Source organism: Myotis lucifugus, unplaced genomic scaffold, assembly GCF_000147115.1.
Source record: "Myotis lucifugus unplaced genomic scaffold, Myoluc2.0 scaffold_482, whole genome shotgun sequence".
Taxonomy (NCBI): domain Eukaryota; kingdom Metazoa; phylum Chordata; class Mammalia; order Chiroptera; family Vespertilionidae; genus Myotis; species Myotis lucifugus.
In genome coordinates, this window is record NW_005871530.1 from 119,525 (window position 1) to 137,261 (window position 17,737).

At 58.7% G+C, this 17,737-nt stretch overlaps 2 protein-coding genes across 4 annotated transcripts in view; one reads left to right on the forward strand and one right to left on the reverse strand.

Annotated features, from left to right (window-relative positions):
* The window catches only part of A1BG (alpha-1-B glycoprotein), a 10,304-nt gene extending 8,311 nt beyond the window's left edge, over window positions 1-1,993 (forward strand). The window contains 2 exon segments of the mRNA XM_023744708.1: window positions 1,227-1,496; window positions 1,817-1,993. Of these exon segments, the coding sequence (XP_023600476.1) occupies window positions 1,227-1,496; window positions 1,817-1,824 (278 nt within the window). The 3' untranslated portion in view covers window positions 1,825-1,993.
* Window positions 1,994-4,916: 2,923 nt separating this feature from the next.
* On the reverse strand, window positions 4,917-12,767 carry LOC106694357 (zinc finger and SCAN domain-containing protein 22). 3 transcript variants are annotated; one of them, XM_014445780.2, is made up of 4 exons: window positions 12,680-12,767; window positions 11,235-11,413; window positions 9,000-9,438; window positions 4,917-7,209 (listed from the first exon to the last, which is right to left on the reverse strand). In XM_014445780.2, the coding sequence occupies exons 3-4, from the start codon at window positions 9,400-9,402 to the stop codon at window positions 6,149-6,151; spliced, it is 1,464 nt and encodes a 487-aa protein (XP_014301266.1). In that variant the 5' UTR covers window positions 9,403-9,438; window positions 11,235-11,413; window positions 12,680-12,767; the 3' UTR covers window positions 4,917-6,148. The 3 variants fall into 3 exon arrangements, with proteins under 3 accessions (XP_014301266.1, XP_014301267.1, XP_014301268.1); XM_014445781.2 differs by lacking the exon at window positions 12,680-12,767 and adding an exon at window positions 12,534-12,572; XM_014445782.2 differs by lacking the exon at window positions 12,680-12,767 and adding an exon at window positions 11,900-12,329.
* Window positions 12,768-17,737: the final 4,970 nt, after the last annotated feature.

The window sequence follows — 17,737 nt, forward strand, 5'->3', positions numbered from 1 at the left end:
ATATATTTTTGTTTTTATTTTATTTAATCGTATTCATTTTATTATTTCATTGTTTTAAAATCCTCACCTGAGAGTATTTTTCCCATTGACTTTTTTTTTTTTTTTTTAGAGGGTGAGTGGCCGGGAGAGGGAGAGGCTGAGAGAAACATCCATGTGAGAGAGACACACGGACTGGTTGCCTCCTGCGCACGCCCTGACCAGGGCCCGGGCGGTGAGAAGCCTGCATCCAGGTGGGCGCCCCTGACCCGGACCGAACCTGGGCCCCTTTGGTCCGCAGGTGGCGCTCTACCCACTGCGGATACCACCTAGGGCTTTATTTTATTTTTTAATATATATTTTTTTTAATATATTTTATTGATTTTTTACAGAGAGGAAGGGAGAGGGATAGAGAACTAGAAACATCGATGAGAGAGAAACATTGATCAGCTGCCTCCTGCACATCTCCTACTGGGGATGTGCCCGCAACCCAGGTACATGCCCTTGACCGGAATCGAACCCGGGACCCTTCAGTCCGCAGGCCGACGCTCTATCCACTGAGCAACACCGGTCAGGGCTATTTTTTAATGTATTTTTATTGATTTCAGAGAGGAAGGGAGGAGAGAAACATCAATGATGAGAATCACTGATCAGCTGCCTCCTGCACGCCCCCCACTGGGCAACCCGGCAAGTCCCCTGAGCGGGAATCGAACCCGGGACCTCTGGGTTCCTGGGACAACACACTCCATTGGGCCCCGCCAGCCCGTGGTGGTGACTCACTATTAGCCGCCAGGCCCTGTGCGCGGGGGTGAAGGTTCATGTGCAGCCCTCGCGGCCCCTGGGTCTGTCTGTCCCTCTGATGTCCTCGCCGAGGTCCCCGCGGGGCAGAGGGCTGGGCGCGCAGGTCCCGCCTCCCGACCTTGGGCTGGGCCGCGCTCTGCTCTGCGGGGAACACCATTTCCACCCTCACGTCTTCCTTCCGTCGCCGGGGGCCCTGCTGCCACACGCAGGGACCCCCCCCCCCCCCCCAAAGCCCCAGAACTGGGCCCAGGTCCGGGGGACTCTCAGGGTCCAAGGACACCATCGGTTCCGGAGACGAAGTGTGAGGGAGGTTGTCTCGGTTCAGGCCAGGAAAAGGGGAGAAGGGGTGGGAGGGCCAGCCTGGGCCTCAGTCGGGGAGGGAGGGCCTGGTGCCGGGGTGGCTGCCGTTGGAAGGGGGACTGACCCGCCTGCCCCCCCGCCCCGCCCAGGACCCCTCCCCAAGCCGCGGCTCCGGCCCCTGTGGAGCGGGAAGGTGAGTCCGGGCCGGGACGCGGTCCTGCGCTGCGAGACCCCAGTGGCCCACCAATCCCTGGAGCTGCTGGCAGCGGGCGAAGTGGTGGCCTCGGCATATGGCCCCTCCGAGGACCTTGTGCTGACCTACGTGGGGCCCCAACACGCCGGCAAGTACAGCTGCCGCTACCGCTCCCGGTGGCCCCTGGTGTCTGAGCTGAGCGACCCCGTGGAGCTCCAGGTGGCAGGTGAAGTCCCGCTGGGTTCTGAGAGCTGGATTCCTCCCCCTCCACACCCCTCACCTCTGCCCAGCCTGCGCCCTCTCTCGGGCGTGCCCTCCCCGATGCATCAGTTAGTGCGCTCTGATGGAGTTGGTGGGGGAAACAGCAGGTGCAAAGGCCCTGGGGCAGCGAGGAGCTTGGTCAGCTGGAGCGCCAGGAGGGAGGCCTGGGCAGGGTTTGGGGGCAGCTGACTCATCTGCTTCCTTCCTGCGGGGGCTCCAGGAGGTCGACCAGGGTTGCACCCAGGGGCACCTCCCTCTCCTACCATTTTTGTCAACTTTGTCTAGAACGTTGATCCAGCTGCAGACCTGGATGCTGAGGGTCTCCTGGTTCCCCCCGGCTCTGCTCCTCCTGCTGCAGCTCGAGGCTGGACCACGCCCGGAGCAGGGAGTGTGTGTGGGGGGCGTCAGGAGGGCTCCCCCTCACTCCTCCCAGGAATTAATAAATGTGAAAAGACTTTAAAACGTGTCTTTTGCCAGTGGCAGCACTGCTGAAGGGCTGGCTGCCCAGGGCTGAGGGAGGAGGGCGGGTGCGGGGTTGGGGCCTCGGGGTGGAGGGGGCCGAGGACTGGCTCCAGGGCCCACCTTTCTCTTTTCCTTTTTAAATTTTAAATATGTTTTGATTGATTTCAGAGAGGAAGGGAGAGGGAGGGAGAGATAGAAACATCCATGATGAGAGAGAATCACTGACCAGCTGCCTTCTGCACTGGGGATGGAGCCCGCAACCCAGGAATCGGACTGTGACCTCCTAGGGCAGTGATGGTGAACCTTTTGAGCTCGGCGTGTCAGCATTTTGAAAAACCCTGACGTAACTCTGGTGCCGTGTCACGTATAGAAATTTTTTGATATTTGCAACCATAGTAAAACAAAGACTTAGATATATATACAGTGGGGCCTTGACTTACAAGTGTCGCGACTAATGAGTTTTTCGAGATATGAGCTGTCTCTCGGCCGATGTTTTGCTTTGAGTTGCGAGCTAAAATTCGGGTGACGAGCCAGCTTCAGATACCCCACCGCTACTTGGCGCAGCGAACATCAGAGTGAACGCCACAACATCAGCCCAGCATCATGTGTCTCACTTGTTCACCTTTTGATTTGACATACGAGTAATTTGAGTTACGAGCTCCATCACAGAATGAATTAAACTGGTAAGTCAAGGCCCCACTGTATATATTTTTTTTAATATATTTTTATTGATTTCAGAGAGGGAGAGGGAGAGGGAGATAGAAACATCAATGATGAAAGAGAATCATTGATCTGATGCCTCCTGCACGCCCCCCAGTGGGGACTGAGCCTGCCACCTGGGAATGTGCCCTTGACTGTAATCGAACCTGGGAACACTTCAGTCCTCAGGCCAATGCTCCATCCACTGGGCCAAACCAGTTAGGGCTATATTTTTGATATTTATTTTATATATTTAAATGCCATTTAACAAAGAAAAATCAACCAAAAAAATGAGTTCGCGTGTCGCCTCTGGCACGGGTGTCATAGGTTCGCCATCACTGGCCTAGTTCACAGGTTGATGCCCAACCACTGAGCCACACTGGCCGGGCTGGAGCCCACCTTTTACAAGACCTTCTTCCTCCACCCGGATGCCTCCCTCCTGGCTGCTGGGCCCCAGACACCCTCCCCTCCCACCTGGACCAAACCAGCCCCCACCCAGGGAGGCAGCTCAGAGGCTGCACTTTGTTCCGTCCTCGGGCTGAGCGGCCACCAGGTGGCGGTGCTGGGCTGTGTCCCGGCCAAAGGCCAGGTCTCCCAGGGGGAGCATGAAGCTGTGGGAGGGATGGGACTCCTCTCTGTTCTCTGTCCCTGCGATCTCAGCCCCCTGTGCCCGCAGGACACTCTCTGAAATCAATGAAAACATTAAGAATAGAGACTCCGCCCTAGCCGGTTTGGCTCAGTGGATAGAGCGTCAGCCTGGCGGACTGAAGGGTCCCAGGTTCGATTCCAGCCAAGGGCACATGCCTGGGTTGCAGGCTTTATCCCCAGTGGGGGATGTGCAGGAGGCAGTCGATCAATGATTCTCTCTCATCATTGATGTTTCTATCTCTCCCTCTCCCTCTCTGAAATCAATTAAAAAAAAAAAAGAATAAAGATTCTGCCCTAGCCGGTTTGCTCAGTGGGTAGAGCGTGGGACTGGCCCACAGACCGAAGGGTCCCAGGTTCAAGGGCACATACCTCAGTTGCAGGCTCAATGCCCAGCCTCAGGTCTGGGCAGTCTCTCTCTCTCTCTCACATAGATGTTTCTCTCTTTTCCTTCCATTCTCTCTAAAAATCAATGGAAAAGTATCCCAGGTGAGGATTAAGAACAAAGACTCCTTCCCCGCCCCCCTCCCTCCACCCTCTTCCTGCTTCAGACAGATGTGGGCACACACCTGCCGACACAGCGGGCTCTGGAGATGCCGAGGGAGAGCCTGCTCCTTGGGCGACAGAGATGGGCCAGCCGTGCGGAGGGAGGTGGAGACGGATGTGCCAGCCAGAGCCGGGCCGGGCCCTGGGTCAGGTGCTGCACAGAGCAGGTCCCCCGGGTTGAGCGGAGTCACTTTTCCGGGTCCCTCTGCAGCTGGACTGCAGGCTCACGTCCGTCTCCTCCGCTCCCCGCAGCCTGTCCCAGGCCCGAGCCAGGTGCGTGCTGCGGCCATGTCCCTGGGAGGATATGTCCCACGTCTCTGAGTTCCTCCCTCTGTCCATCAACTTCCTCTCCACCTGACCGCCTCCGCGCATTGTGGGTGGCGTCTGTCCGAGTCCGGGTGTCTCTGGGACTCCCGTGGAGATACCGACACAAGATCTGTCTCCCCAGGGCTTAGCCTTCCTGTGCTGAACCTCTCTCCTTGGTTGGTCTTTTTAAAAATATATATTTTTATTGATTTCAGAGAGAAAGGGAGAGGGAGAGATAGAAACATCAGTGATGAGAATCATTGATTGGCTGCCTCCCGGGTGCCCCAAAAGTGGGGATGGAGCTGCAACCCGGGCATGTGCCCTGACAGGGAATCGAACTGTGACCTCCTGGTTCATAGGTTGACGCTCAACCACGGAGCCAGGCTGGCCGGGCTGGTAACATTTCGTTGAGGCCACTGTGTGCTGGGACCCGGGGAGAACCTGGTTGCTCTTGCCTTGCAGAGCCCACGGTGGTGGCAGACAGCCCAGAACACACACATGGACAGGCAGCCGCCTGGGAAGGCACCGGCCCCAGCACATGCGTTCAGCAGACAGGAGTCCGGGTCTGCTGGGTCCTGTAGGAATAGCTGGTGGGTCAGAGAGGAGGACAGGGCCCTGCTCTCGGAAGCTCAGGGCATCTCGGGAAACACGTGGAGTGAATACCGCGCGGCAGGTTTAGGAGAGGCGAGTGGCAGACACAGATACAAAGGCACGTGGGCAGGAACCATGGCTTAAGAACTGCGAGTCGTTCCCCGTGGCCCGTGGGGCCGCATCACGAAGGGCAGGCACAGGGGTTTGGGCTTCATCCCCGAGGGCAGGACTTTGAAACCGTTTCATGTCACGGCGCCCTCACGGAAAGGGGACCACATCCGGGTGCACCTGAGGGTGAGGCTGTTTGGCCCAGAGTGACTCCTGTCTTGGCAAACCCGCATCCCGTCCAGGAAGCTCTGCGGTAGAAGGTGAGGCATCAGACAGCTCTCCATCACCCAGAACAAGATCAGATGCAGGGAGTGGAGGGAGCGGCCTGGAGGCCGGAGTGGCGAAGGCAGGAGGGGGCCCTGCTGGAACCCACATGAGCCGCACACGAGGTCCCGATGGTGGAGAAAGCAAAGCCGCGGTGAGTGTAGGTAGAACGCACAGGCCCGATGGCTGGTGGGAAGTGGAAGGAGGGGCAGGAGCACAAACGAATGCCGCTCGGGGGGTGTCAGCAGCTCTCCCAGCAACGGTGGGAGCACGAGGGAGCGTGTTTGGGAGCCTCACAGCAGAGGCGGACGCCCCAGCCGGGCTGGGCTTGGGGCACGAAGAAGTTGGAGGCGCAGCCGGTGGAAAGGCACAGCCCTGGCTGGTGTCCTCAATGGTTAGAGCGCTGGCCCTTCCACCCGAGGGTTCGACTCCCCGTCAAGGGCACGTCCCTGGGTTGCAGGTTCTTCCCTGGCCCTGGCCTGGGCGTGTGTGGCAGGCAACCAGTCCGTGTCTCTCCCTCCCTCCTACCCTTCCACTCTAAAAATCAATGAAAAAAAGTAACTTCGAGTGAGGATTAGCCAGAAAAATAAAAATAAATAATAAAGAACGAAAGGCACAGAGGCAGCGTGGGCCGTGTCCCCCGGGCTCGGCAGGCGAGGGCCCCGAGTGTGAACCTGGGGCCCAGCCCAGCCCGTCGTCCTGGGACCGAGTCCTGACAGGCGCCACCGCTGCCCTGGCTGCGAGGACCGACACCATCAGGGCGCGCTGTCCGCTGAGACGGGCCTGGCGGGGACGGAGGGCGGCGGGGTCCTTCCGGAAGCGGACGTCTTGGCATCTCCGGGTCCCCCAGTGCGGAGTTGCTCCCAGAGAGCCCCAAGTCTGCCCTCGAACCTCCACATTCCGGGGGCGTCCTCGATGCCCCGCCCCATTCTTCTTGGCTCCCTGGGCACTTGGGGTCTCCCTCTCCACGTTGCGCAGGAGGCCGCTGCCCGGCGGTCACCTCGGCACCGGGACGTGGACCCGCAGGTGCGCCAGGAGGGCGGAGCTGCGGCTGAAGGCCTTCCCGCAGTCCCCGCACCGGTAGGGCCTCTCCCCTGTGTGCACCCGCTGGTGCTCGGCCAGCGAGGAGCTCTGCGCAAAGGCCTTGGGGCAGACCGGGCAGCGGTAGGGCTTCTCCCCCGAGTGGACCCGCAGGTGCCGGATCAGCGCCGAGTAGTCGCCGAAGGGCCGCCCGCAGGCCTCGCACGCGTAGGGCTTCTCCCCGGTGTGGACGCGCCGGTGCTGCGCCAGGTGCGCGCTCTGGCTGAAGGCCTTGCCGCAGGCGGCGCAGGCGTAGGGCCGCTCGCCCGTGTGCACCCGCGGGTGCTGCCCGAGGTGCGTGCTGCGGCCGAAGGCCTTGCCGCAGTCCCCGCACGCGTAGGGCTTCTCCCCGGTGTGGATGCGCCGGTGCTGCGCCAGGTGGGTGACGCGGCTGAAGGCCCGGCCGCACTCCTGGCACGCGTGCGGCTTCGCGCCCGTGTGCACCACCTGGTGCTGGGCCAGGTGCGTGCTGCGGCCGAAGGCCTTCCCGCACTCGCTGCAGGTGTAGGGCGTCTTGCGGGAGTGGCCCCTCCGGTGCGCGTCCAGGGCCCGGGCGCTGGAGAACGTCTGGCCGCACTCCCCGCACTCGGAGGGCGCCCGTCCCGGGAGCGCGCACAGAGGGTCGGCGCCACCACCGTCCAAAGGGCCGGACTCCTCCGCGGCGGGGGCCGTATCCGGCCAGGTGGCCTCTGACCACTCGCTGCGGACGTTCCCGGAGTCACGGCCCGGCTGGTCCCTGAGGGCCGCCTCGGGAGGCCCCGGAGCGGCCCTGAACCCTGTCTCCGGGGCGCAGGGCTCGGTCCAGACGTCCCCCGGGAGCCCCACCATCCTCTCCGAGCTGCCCTGGGGTCCAAAGGCCTCACCAAAGCCGTGTCCCAGGGACGCGCCCCCCGCGAGGGCCTGGGCAGCCGCGTCTGCCTCCTCCGAATCGCCGTGCTCGCAGCTCGGCCCCGGGGGCTCGGCTCCCGGCTTCCAGCCTGAAACAGGGAGCCGCAGCGTCAGGCCTCGGGCATCAGCCTCTGGACTCGCCCGGGGGCTGGCCTCCCTCTGTGGGGACACGTGGGCCACTCCTGACACACCAGCTGGGCGCTGCTGAGCATCCAATCCCTCACCTCCCAAATTCCAAATTCAGAGAGAGAGAGAGAGAGAGAGATCGATTGGCTGCCTCCCTCACACGCACCGATCCCAGGCGGGGATGGAACCTGCGCCCTCCAGTGTACAGGCCCCGCTCTAACCACTGAGCCATCCGGCCTGGGTCTGAGGCCTGGCCTCTCCGAGGTGCTGGGCGGGCAGGATGTGGCGAAGGGCAGCCGGAGGTGGGGCTGTGTTCCCGAGCTCGGGCACCTGCCCCGGCCTACCCTGGAAGGGAGCACAGAGCCTGGGTTCCTGGAGGATCCCAGGAAGGAGGGGTGAGGAGGGGGCCCCAGTGATCCACCCCTGTCTAGCCCCCCGTTTCCTCATCTGTGAGGGAGGAAGGACACACTGCGGCCCCCAGGCTGCTGGCCGCTCTCAGGCTTCGAGTGTAGTAGATACTGGCCGTGGCCTCGTTTCAGCTTCAACCTGAATTTCAGATGGAAACGGAGGCCCAGCCGAGGGAAGATCTAAGTAACTGATGGGAGGTCATCATCAGCTCAGAGAGGCTGAGCCACTTGTACAAGGTCACACAGCAAGTGGCCAAGCTGGGGCTTCGGCTGTAGAATCTCATCGCCCTTGAGTCCCGCAGGGGACCCCTCAGCTCCCCGAACCCCACTGGTCTTGTGCTGCACCCCTCCCCTCCCCTCCCCTTCTTCCTCTGTTCCAGGAACCTGCTCTTCCAAGAACGCACGGGGTCCATACACACCACAGGGCCTCGGCCCCACCTCTCCGTCTGGCTCTCCCTCTTCCTTTCAGCCCCCTGTTGCCTTCCTCTCCCTTCCTCCCTCTCTGCCCGGCCCTATGACATCCGAGTGGGCACAGGCGATGGGACCAAGGGCGGGCACCCAGCTGACCTCGTCCAGAAACGCCTGCTTCTCAAGGAGCTGAACAAGCTGCCCCGACAGTGGCTGTTGCACGTGCTGCAGAGGCACCGCCATCCCCACTTTACTGACAGGGAAACTGAGGCATAAGAGAGTCACACGGCCACCCGCCCGAGTGGCTCAGTGGTTGGGCGTTGACCCATGAACCAGGAGGTCACGGTTTGATTCCAGGGCACAGGCCCAGGTTTCGGGCTCGATCCCCAGTGTGGGGCGTGCAGGAGGCAGCCGATCAATGATTCTGTCTCCTCATCAATGTTTCTTTTCTTCTTCTTTTTTTTTTTTAATCCTCACCCAAGGATATTTTTTCCGTTGACTTTGAGAGAAAGTGGAGAGAGAGGGGAAAGACAGAAACACCAATGTGAGAGAAACACATGGGCTGGCTGCCTCCCGTTCGCCCCCGACCAGGGCCGGGAGCCTGTAACCGAGGTGCATGCCCTTGACCAAAATCAAACACGAGACCCTGCAGTCCGCAGCCCCACGCTCTACCCACTGAGCCAAAATGTCCAGGGCTCAGAGCTCATCATTGATGTTTCTCTCTCTATATATCCCTCTCGCTCTCCCTTTAAAATGAATAAAAACATTTAAAAAAAAAGAAAGAAAAAGGCGTGGTTTGCACAATGTGAGCGTTTGGGTGAATTACAAACAGGGAGGCATGCACTGAGCAGCCTGACCCCTGACCCCTGCCCTCCCCCATCCAGCCCAGCCCCTGCCCGGGGCGTCCTGTGAACACCTGCCCACCGCCGTCCCCTCACCTTTCCGGTCCAGCGCCTGAGTCAGATCCTCCACCAGCATGGCGGCCTCCTTGCCGCTCCTGGGGCACTGGGCCCCCACCCAGGCCTGGATCTTGGGGGGCAGCGCGCCCAGGAACTGCTCCAGCACCAGCAGCTCCAGCATCTGCTCCTTGGAGTGCAACTCCGGCCGCAGCCACTGGCGGCACAGCTCGCGGAGCTGGGCCAGGGCCTCGTGTGGGTCGGACGCCTCCTCGTAGCAGAAGCGCCGGAAGCACAGGCGCGCGGCCTCCTCGGGGTGGGCCGCGTGGCCAAGGCTACACGCCTGGACCTGGGAGAGGCTGGCGTCCTCGTCCTCCACCTTCACCCGCAGGACGCCATCCAGTTCCCAGGGCACCGGGCTCAGGGGGGCCTGGGGGACGGCCATCGGGCAGGAGCAGGCCAGCGAGCCTGGGAGCTGGGTCTGCAGGGAGAGCAGAACGCTGTCACCAGGGAACCTGGGTGCTGCCTCACACCCAGAGCAGGACAGACGCTGGCCTGGGGCCTGGGACACGAGACTCACGCTCACAGGAAACAGATCCTCAAAATAATCAGGACAGCCCGGCTGGTGTGGCTGAGTGGTTGAGCGTCAACCTATGAACCAGGAGGTCGAGGTTCGATTGCTAGTCAGGGCAAAGGCCCGGGTTGCAGGCTAGATCCCCACTGTGGGGCGTGCAGGAGGCAGTCCATTAATGGTTCTCTCTCATCACTGATGTTTCTTTCTTTCTTTCTTTTTTTAAAATATATTTTTATTGATTTTTTACAGAGGAAGGGAGAGGGATAGAGAGTTAGAAACATCGATCAGAGAGAAACATCGATCAGCTGCCTCCTGCACATTCCCTACTGGGGACGTGCCCGCAACCAAGGTACATGCCCTTGACCGGAATCGAACCTGGGACCCTTGAGTCCGCAGGCCGACGCTCTATCCACTGAGCCACACTGGTCAGGGCTCATCACTGATGTTTCTATCTCTCTCTCCCTCTCCCTTCCTCTCTGAAATCAATAAAAATATACTAAAAAAATAATCAGCCCTAGCCAGTTTAGCTCAGTGGATAGAGCATCGGCCTGCAGACCGAAGGTTCCCGGGTTCGATTCCGGTCAAGGGCACGGACCTCGGTTGTAGGCACCTTCCCGGCCGGGGCCCTGGCTGGGGCACGTGCAGGAGGCAACCCATTGATGTGTGTCTCTCACATCGATATTTCTGTCTTTCCCTCTCCCTTCCACTTTCTCTAAAAGATCAATGGAAAAATAGCCTTGGGTGAGGATTAAAAATAAAATAAAATAAACCTCATTTGTTTAAAAAAAAAAAAAAGAAATTCACAATAGACTCAGAGGGTGGGAACTTTCTTTCCAATGAACAGATCTGAAAACAGACACAGAGAAGAAAACCATTGGCCCAGTTTCCTAATGATGGGATGGGCGCTGGCTGAGTTGAACAATCCAGGCAGCCCGACTCTATGGCCAGCCTGCACGCCTCCCCCCTCCTCTCTCACACACTCCCCAGGTAGCTGTGTGTGTGTGTGTGTGTGTGTGTATGAGATGATGCTCAAACCTACTGAGCCACCTGGCTGGGGGGAAAGTGTTTTTTTTCTTCTTCAATTTTTATTTATTTTTAATGTTCATTTCAGAGAGGAAGGGAGAGGGAGAGAGAGAGACAGAAAAAACATCAAGGATGAGAGAGAATCATGGATCGGCTGCCCCCTGCACGCCCCACACTGGGGATGGAGCCCGCAACCCGGGCATGTGCCCTTGACCGGAATCGAACCCGGGACCCTTTAATCTGCAGGCTGACACTCTATCCCAGTGGTTCCCAAACTTATTTGGCCTACCGCCCCCTTTCCAGAAAAAAATATTACTCAGCGCCCCCTGGAAATTAATTTTTTTTTAAATTTTAATAGCAATTAAACAGAAAGATATATGTATTAATGTTTCTACCTTTTTTGTAAAATATAGTAAAGAAAGGTGTAAATTAGAAACATTGAAGTTTGAAATTATGAAACTATTTATTGAACTCAGAATAGAAAGGTAATACAAAAAAAGTTAAAACAAATGCACCTGTGGCCATCACCGCCCCCCTGGATCGCTGCAGCGCCCACCAGGGGGCGGTAGCGCCCACTTTGGGAATCACTGCTCTATCCACTGAGCCACACCAGCAAGGACAGAGTGGTTTTTTACCATTTCTCACTCCTTACTCGTACCCGACCGGATAATGGCACCCACCTCAGAGGGTGGTGGTGAGGTTACCCAAGGCGATGCATGATGTGTGTCCAGCGCAGGCCGGGCTCACAGCAAACCTGCAGGGAACGTCCAACCTGATGGCTCTGCAGACCCTTAGCGGACGCCAGCTCCCAGAAGGCACCGGGGGACATATCCATAAACCGCTGGTCACACGATTTCCGCTGCAGACAAGGCAAGACACAAATTCTTCGTCATATCCTTGATAAACACTGCAAATCCTCCACACTTCAGTCCCCCTGACAAAAATGACAGTCAGTCGCACAGGTATGTGCACACACCCTACCTCAGGCAGCCTGTCAGTCATACCAAAATATTCCCAGGCACATACAATTTCTTTTTTTTTTTTAAAAAATATTTTTATTTATTTCAGAAAGGAAGGGAGAGATAGAAACATCGATGATGAGAGAGAATCATGGATCGGCTGCCTCCTGCACGCCCCACACTCGGGCCTGTGCCCTTGACTGGAATCGAACCTGGGACCCTTCAGTCTGCAGGCCGAGGCTCTATCCACTGAGCCACACCGGCCAGGGCCATTTCTATTTTTTTTTTAATGTATTGATTTGGGAGAGGTGGACAGGATGGGGAGAGAGGGAGAGAGAAACATCAATGTGAGAGAGAAAGATGTATTGGTTGCCTCCCAAACTCACCCCGAGCGGATACTGAACCTGCTACCCAGGCGTGTGCCCTGACCCGGGATCGAACCTGCAACCGGTTGGTGTCGGGGAGGCCGTTCCAACCAGCGGAGACCCCGCCAGGGCCCGGCGCACAGAGTCTCTGTCACACACAGACCCCAAGCACACAACCTGCTGGGAGGTGTCTCAAGGGGTGAACTTTGACCTATGAACCGGGACTTCCCGGGTGTGATTCCGGGTCAGGGCTCCATCCTCCAATATGGGGCTGCCAATCAATGATTCTCCTCATTGATGTTTCTCTCTCTCTCTCTCTTTTCCTCTCTGAAATCAATAAAAATATTAAAAAATAAGTAAACAGATAAACACACAGTCTCGGGGCATCTCCACGGTCGGTCACATCCCTGCTTGGTCGCCGCCTCAGCCAGGCCCACAGGGAGGCCCGGTCACCTGAGGCCACGCGCCAGCCTCTGACGTCACACACCTGCCGGCGGCCTCCCACGCCCCCGCCCCCGTCGGCGCCGCACACCCGGCCGGCCGGACGGTCAGACCCCGTCTCGCCCGCGGACCCCGCGCCCCTACCCGTCGGCCAGGCGCCCGCGCCCCAGCCTGGGGCAGGCCCCTCGCCCCGCGCCCGGTCAGCGGTCCCCACCTTGGACCAGTTAGTTCCGCGCAGTCAGCCCCTCACACCCGCCCGCCCGCCCTCCCGTGGCCGCGTCTAGCCCGGTCTCGCTTTGGGGCGCAGCGGACGCTCGCGGCTTCCGGGTCCGACCCCGGCGGGAGCCCCCTCGGACCCACCTCACTGTGGGGATAGGGGACACTTCCGGGAGCGGACGCGTAGGCGCCCGACGGAGGAGCCCGCCAGCGCGTCCGCACGCCGGAACTACAACTCCCAGAATGCGCCGCGCAGCCCGCCGGGACCACAACTCCCAGAATGCGCCGCGCAGCTCACGAGCACCACAACTCTCAGAATGCGCCACGCAGCCCGCCTGGACCACAACTCCCGGAATGCGCCGCGCCACACCGACCGGGCGTCGCCCAGGGTTACAGTTCTTAGAAGGTGCCACGCAGTAGCCCTCCAGCAGCCCGAGGCCCGCCGGGAGTTGTAGTCCAGGTGGGCCTACGTGGGGCAGCGGGACGGTGAGTGCAGGATCTTCTAGCTGGACCGTGCGTGGGAGGTTGAGGGTGTGTGCGCGAGGGGGTGAGGTGTGTGTGTGCTGGGTTGAGGGGTGTGGGTGCCGGGGTGAGGGGTGTGTATTGTGTGTGTGTGTATCTCACTGGGACCATGTACAGGGATCCCACGTGTCTGTCATGTGGTTGCACATGACCTGGGGGCTGAGCTGTGTGTCACCGCTCCGTCCTTTTTCTGGATTGTGGCTGATAAACAGCGTGGCCATAGGAGCCTCTGTCCCAGATCTGCCCCCTCGGTTGGTGACAGGGTCCTGAGCCCCACCCTGAGGTGAGAAGAGAAGCAGGAGGAGCAGGAGAGGGAGGAGCGGCGGGGGCAGAGGAAAGGGCTCTGTCTCCGAATACGAGCTCCCTGTCCCGGATGCACGGTCCCCGTCCTGGGAAGCGCGGTGCCTGCTGGGACCACTGACAGTTTTGGAAACTCGCGTGGACTGTCTGCCCGGGAACGTGGAGTCCAGGTGTGGCCAGGAAACCGGATGTCATTTTAATTAAGTCATTTCAACCAATTCCCCTTTCAGCAACCGCAGGACGTTTCAGCACCTCGGACAGCTCCCGGCCCTTCCTGCAAGGGAGGGTGTGTGTGTGTGGGGGGGGGGGGGGCGGGGTCATACAAAGTGAATTCCCTGCTGTGTGACAGCCGGAGGCCCACCCCTCCCCCGCCCCCCGGCTCCGCGCTGCCAGGTGGGTGGAAACCTGTCGGGATACTGCTGCTGCTGCTTCTTTCAAAAAATTATTTTTATTGATTTCTGAGAGGAAGGGAGAGAAAACCATCAATGATGAGAATCATTGATTGGCTGCCTCCTGCACACCCCCTACTGGGGATGGAGCCTGCAACCCGGGCACGTGCCCTGACCAGGAATCGAACCCTGACCTCCTGGTTCATAGGTCGAGGCTCAAGCACTGCGCCACGTGCATGCTTCCTTACGGGGACTGTCAGGTGGGGGAGTGCTCTGCAGTCCCAGCTGTCCTACATCCAGGCCCTGGCGAGACGCAGGAGGGAAGGGCTGATGTGTGTGCATGGGGATTGGTTGCCTTGCACAGCACCCTGACCGGGGACCGAACCTGAGACCCTGTGGTGTGCAGGCTGCTGCTCTACCCACTGCTCACCGGTCAGGGCGAGTAGCAGCTATTTTACATTAACCAGGTTCTGCTAACACACACACATGTGCGTGCACCTGTGTATACATAGAACAGGTGTGGCCAAGACACAGTCATATGGATGTTTTGATGCAGTGGTTCTCAACCTTGGCTGCACATTAGAATCACCTGGGATGAGGCCCAGAAATCAGGATTTCATTCTATTTTTTTTAAAAAATATATTTTATTGATTTTTTACAGAGAGGAAGGGAGAGGGATAGAGAGTTAGAAACATCGATGAGTGAGAAACGTCAATCAGCTGCCTCCTGCACACCCCCTACTGGGATGTGCCCGCAGCCAAGGTACATGCCCTTGACCGGAATCAAACCCGGACTGCAGGCCGATGCACTATCCACTGAGTCAAACCGGTTAGGGCCAGAAATCAGGATTTTAAAAAGATTCCCAGGTGATTCTAATGTGCAGCCAAGGTTGAGAACCACTGTTTTAATGGGAGAGAGAGAGACAGTAAACAATGGAAGAAATGATTACACTTACTTTCATTTGAGAGTTTTTTTTATTTCTTGAACTGGTAGTACTTTCCATGTTTCAAAATTCCAAAAATATCAAAAGATATAGAGTGAAAATTATTCTTCATCCCTTTCCCTCCGTTTCTCCTCCCCAAGAGCAGCTGGTACGTTGCACCCTTTCACAGCAGATGTGTGAGACACAAATGGGAGACACAACACACACGGCTCCCACCGTCTCACTTAACCACGTGTCCTGGAGCTCTGCCCACCCTCGTACACGGAGACACCCCCAGTTTTTTTTAAAATATATTTATTGATTTCAGAGAGGAAGGGAGGAGAGAGAGATAGAAACATCAATGATGAGAGAGAATCATTAATCACTGCCTCCTGCACGCCCCCTATTGGGGATCGAGCCCACAACCCAGGCATGTGCCCTTGGCTGGAATCGAACCCAGACCCTTCAGTCCTCAGGCTGGGGCTCTATTCACTGAGCCAAACCGGGTAGGGCGACACCCCCAGTTTTAAGGCCGGCAGTTCTCCACTTCACACCACAGGCCACTCAGCTAGGCTCCCCGTGGTCGATGAGAAGGTGGCTTCCACATTTTTACTTTTGACATGAGATGAGAAACGGGACATTTGCAGAGGTCTGGGCTGCCTGGGAGGCAGGTGGGTGCCCGCCCAGCGCCCACTCTGAACCGTGGAAACAGCCCTTCAGGTGCTGCCATCTCGGGGCCCGGTGGAGGGGACGGGGCAACCTCAGGCCAGTCCCGGAGCCACAGCGGGGTCCCCCTCCCGAGGACGCCGGCCGGTGGAGCCTTTCTGAGTCTGCAGCCCGCACAGCAGAGGGGCAGAGAGAAGGGACTGTCCAAGGGGGTTCAGGTGCTGGCAGAGGGCTGTCCCTTTCCTCTGGGGCTGGAGGTGGGGGAGTAGGAGCAGGAAGAGCCGATGTGCAGGTGGTGAGGTCTGCAGAGCAGGAGGCCACCGAGGCCAAAGCTCATTTACCTTCTGGCTTGGTCGGGGGTGGGGATGGGGGGGTACGAACCCAGAGAAAGGGCCCTGGAGCAAGGGGACAGCTCTGTTGCTGTTCTGGCGGAAGTTAGAACTCGGCACCAGAGGCCCAGACGGGGGACAGAGCTGCAAAGCTGTGGGTGTAGAGAGGATACATGGGGAGGATGTGGAGCATAAGACAGGCCCCGGGCACTGTCCTGGGACCCCCCAACATTTAAGAGGTGAGGGGTTGGATAAGGAGCCCCTCGAGGTGGAAGGGATCAGAGGGGCAGGACCCCAGGATGTAGGAGGGCCTGGCCGCAGGCTGGACGACCCAGGGGATGAGGGTTGGGCCAGAGGCAGGGGCGTCTGACCCAGGGACGGGACCTGTGAGGCTGCAGGAGGCGCAGAGGACGCCAGCTGCCTGTTACCCACTCTACTCCCCACGCCCATTTCTCGGGGTGCAGGTCTGCACCATGGAGCCTGGAAAAGCTGAAGACCAGCTTTCCGAGCCCCCTGTCCTGAGGCGGGCCATGGGGCCCGTCTTGGCCCATGAGACGCAGTGGGCGTCTGCTGGAGGCCTGTGCTGGCCTGCCCTTCCCCCGTCTCTTGATCTGGATGCAAGGGCTGGAGCCAAGTCTCCCGAGACGAGACGCTGGGGGAGGTGGAGAGGCTGCAGAGTGCGCGGCTCTGGCCCCGAGGTGGCCTCCAAGGAACCCCAACCTGTTGAAGCCACTCTGACGTCACTGTGTGTAACGGTGGGCGGTTCCGTGTCCTGTGCCCACCTTCCTGCTGTGTGAAGGGGAACCATCACCGAGGCCACGCCTTCCTGTGCGAAGGGAAGGCTCCCTGCCCCCAGTGACCCAGAAGGTGGGGCGGCCGAGGGCGGACACGGAGGCTGTGCAGGGACACACGCCTGGGCTTCATGGGGGGCCTTGCAGGCAGAACCTCCAGGGATGAGCCGCCAGACGCCCGTCTTTCCGGGACTCCGGGCTCCGCCAGCCTCACATGCCTCCCGCAGGCTGCAGTGCCTCCCATCCCAGGGCCAGTGTTGCTTCCTTCCTACTTTGGATGTGAATGGATGTACCTAACTTCACTGCGATGCCCGTGCGGGGGGAACAGCAAACCAGGAGGCCGTGTCTGTATCTCGGAGCAAATGACTGAACGTGCCGCGGGGCGGGCGCCATGTCTATGGGGGTCCACTTTGCTCCATTCTAGGTTAGAAAGCGGGAGATTCAAACCCTGGGTTTTTGTTTTCATTACATTTATTGGGGTGACACTGGTCAACATGATCATATAGGTTCCAGGTGTGGGCGTCTATGTTACAAGATCCATATACTGCACCGTGTGCCCACCACCCAAGGTAAAATCTTCTCCTGTCACCACTTTAAAAATATATGTTTTTTATTGATTTCAGAGAGGAAAAGGGAGAGAGAGATAGAAACATCAATGATGAGAGAGAATCATGGATCGGCTGCCTCCTGCACGCCCCACACTGGGGATCAAGTGTGCAACATGGGCCTGTGCCCTGACCGGCAATCAAACCCTGACCTCCTGGTTCATAGTTCAATGCTCAAGCACTGAGCCACCCCGGCCGGGCTAAACCCTGGGTTTTATACACGTTGGCCTATGAGACACCAAGGATCACACCTGATCACACTGTGTGCTTTTTAAATCCTCACCCGAGGATAATTTCCATGACTTTCTAGAGACAGTGGGTGGGAGGAGAGAGAAGGTTGACATGAGAGAGATACATCGTCCGGTTGCCTCCTGCACGTGCCCCTACTGGGGCTGGGAGCCTGCAACTGAGGTACGTGCCCTTGACCCGGAATCGAACCCGTGACCCTTCAGTCTGCGGGCCAAGGCTCTAACCACTGACTAAACCAGCAGGGCTGTCACAGTGCTCTTTATGTCAACAACAGCGTGGACCAAGCTGGGGAGCTTGGCTTTGCTCAGGTTTAAAATTGGAGCAGTAAGGTGATCGAGGCGGGGTTTGCAGCTGTGAACATGAATGGTCCCGTGAGCATGCCCCGCGTCACACAGAAATAAACCATGTTCTCAGAAGTCTGGCCTCACC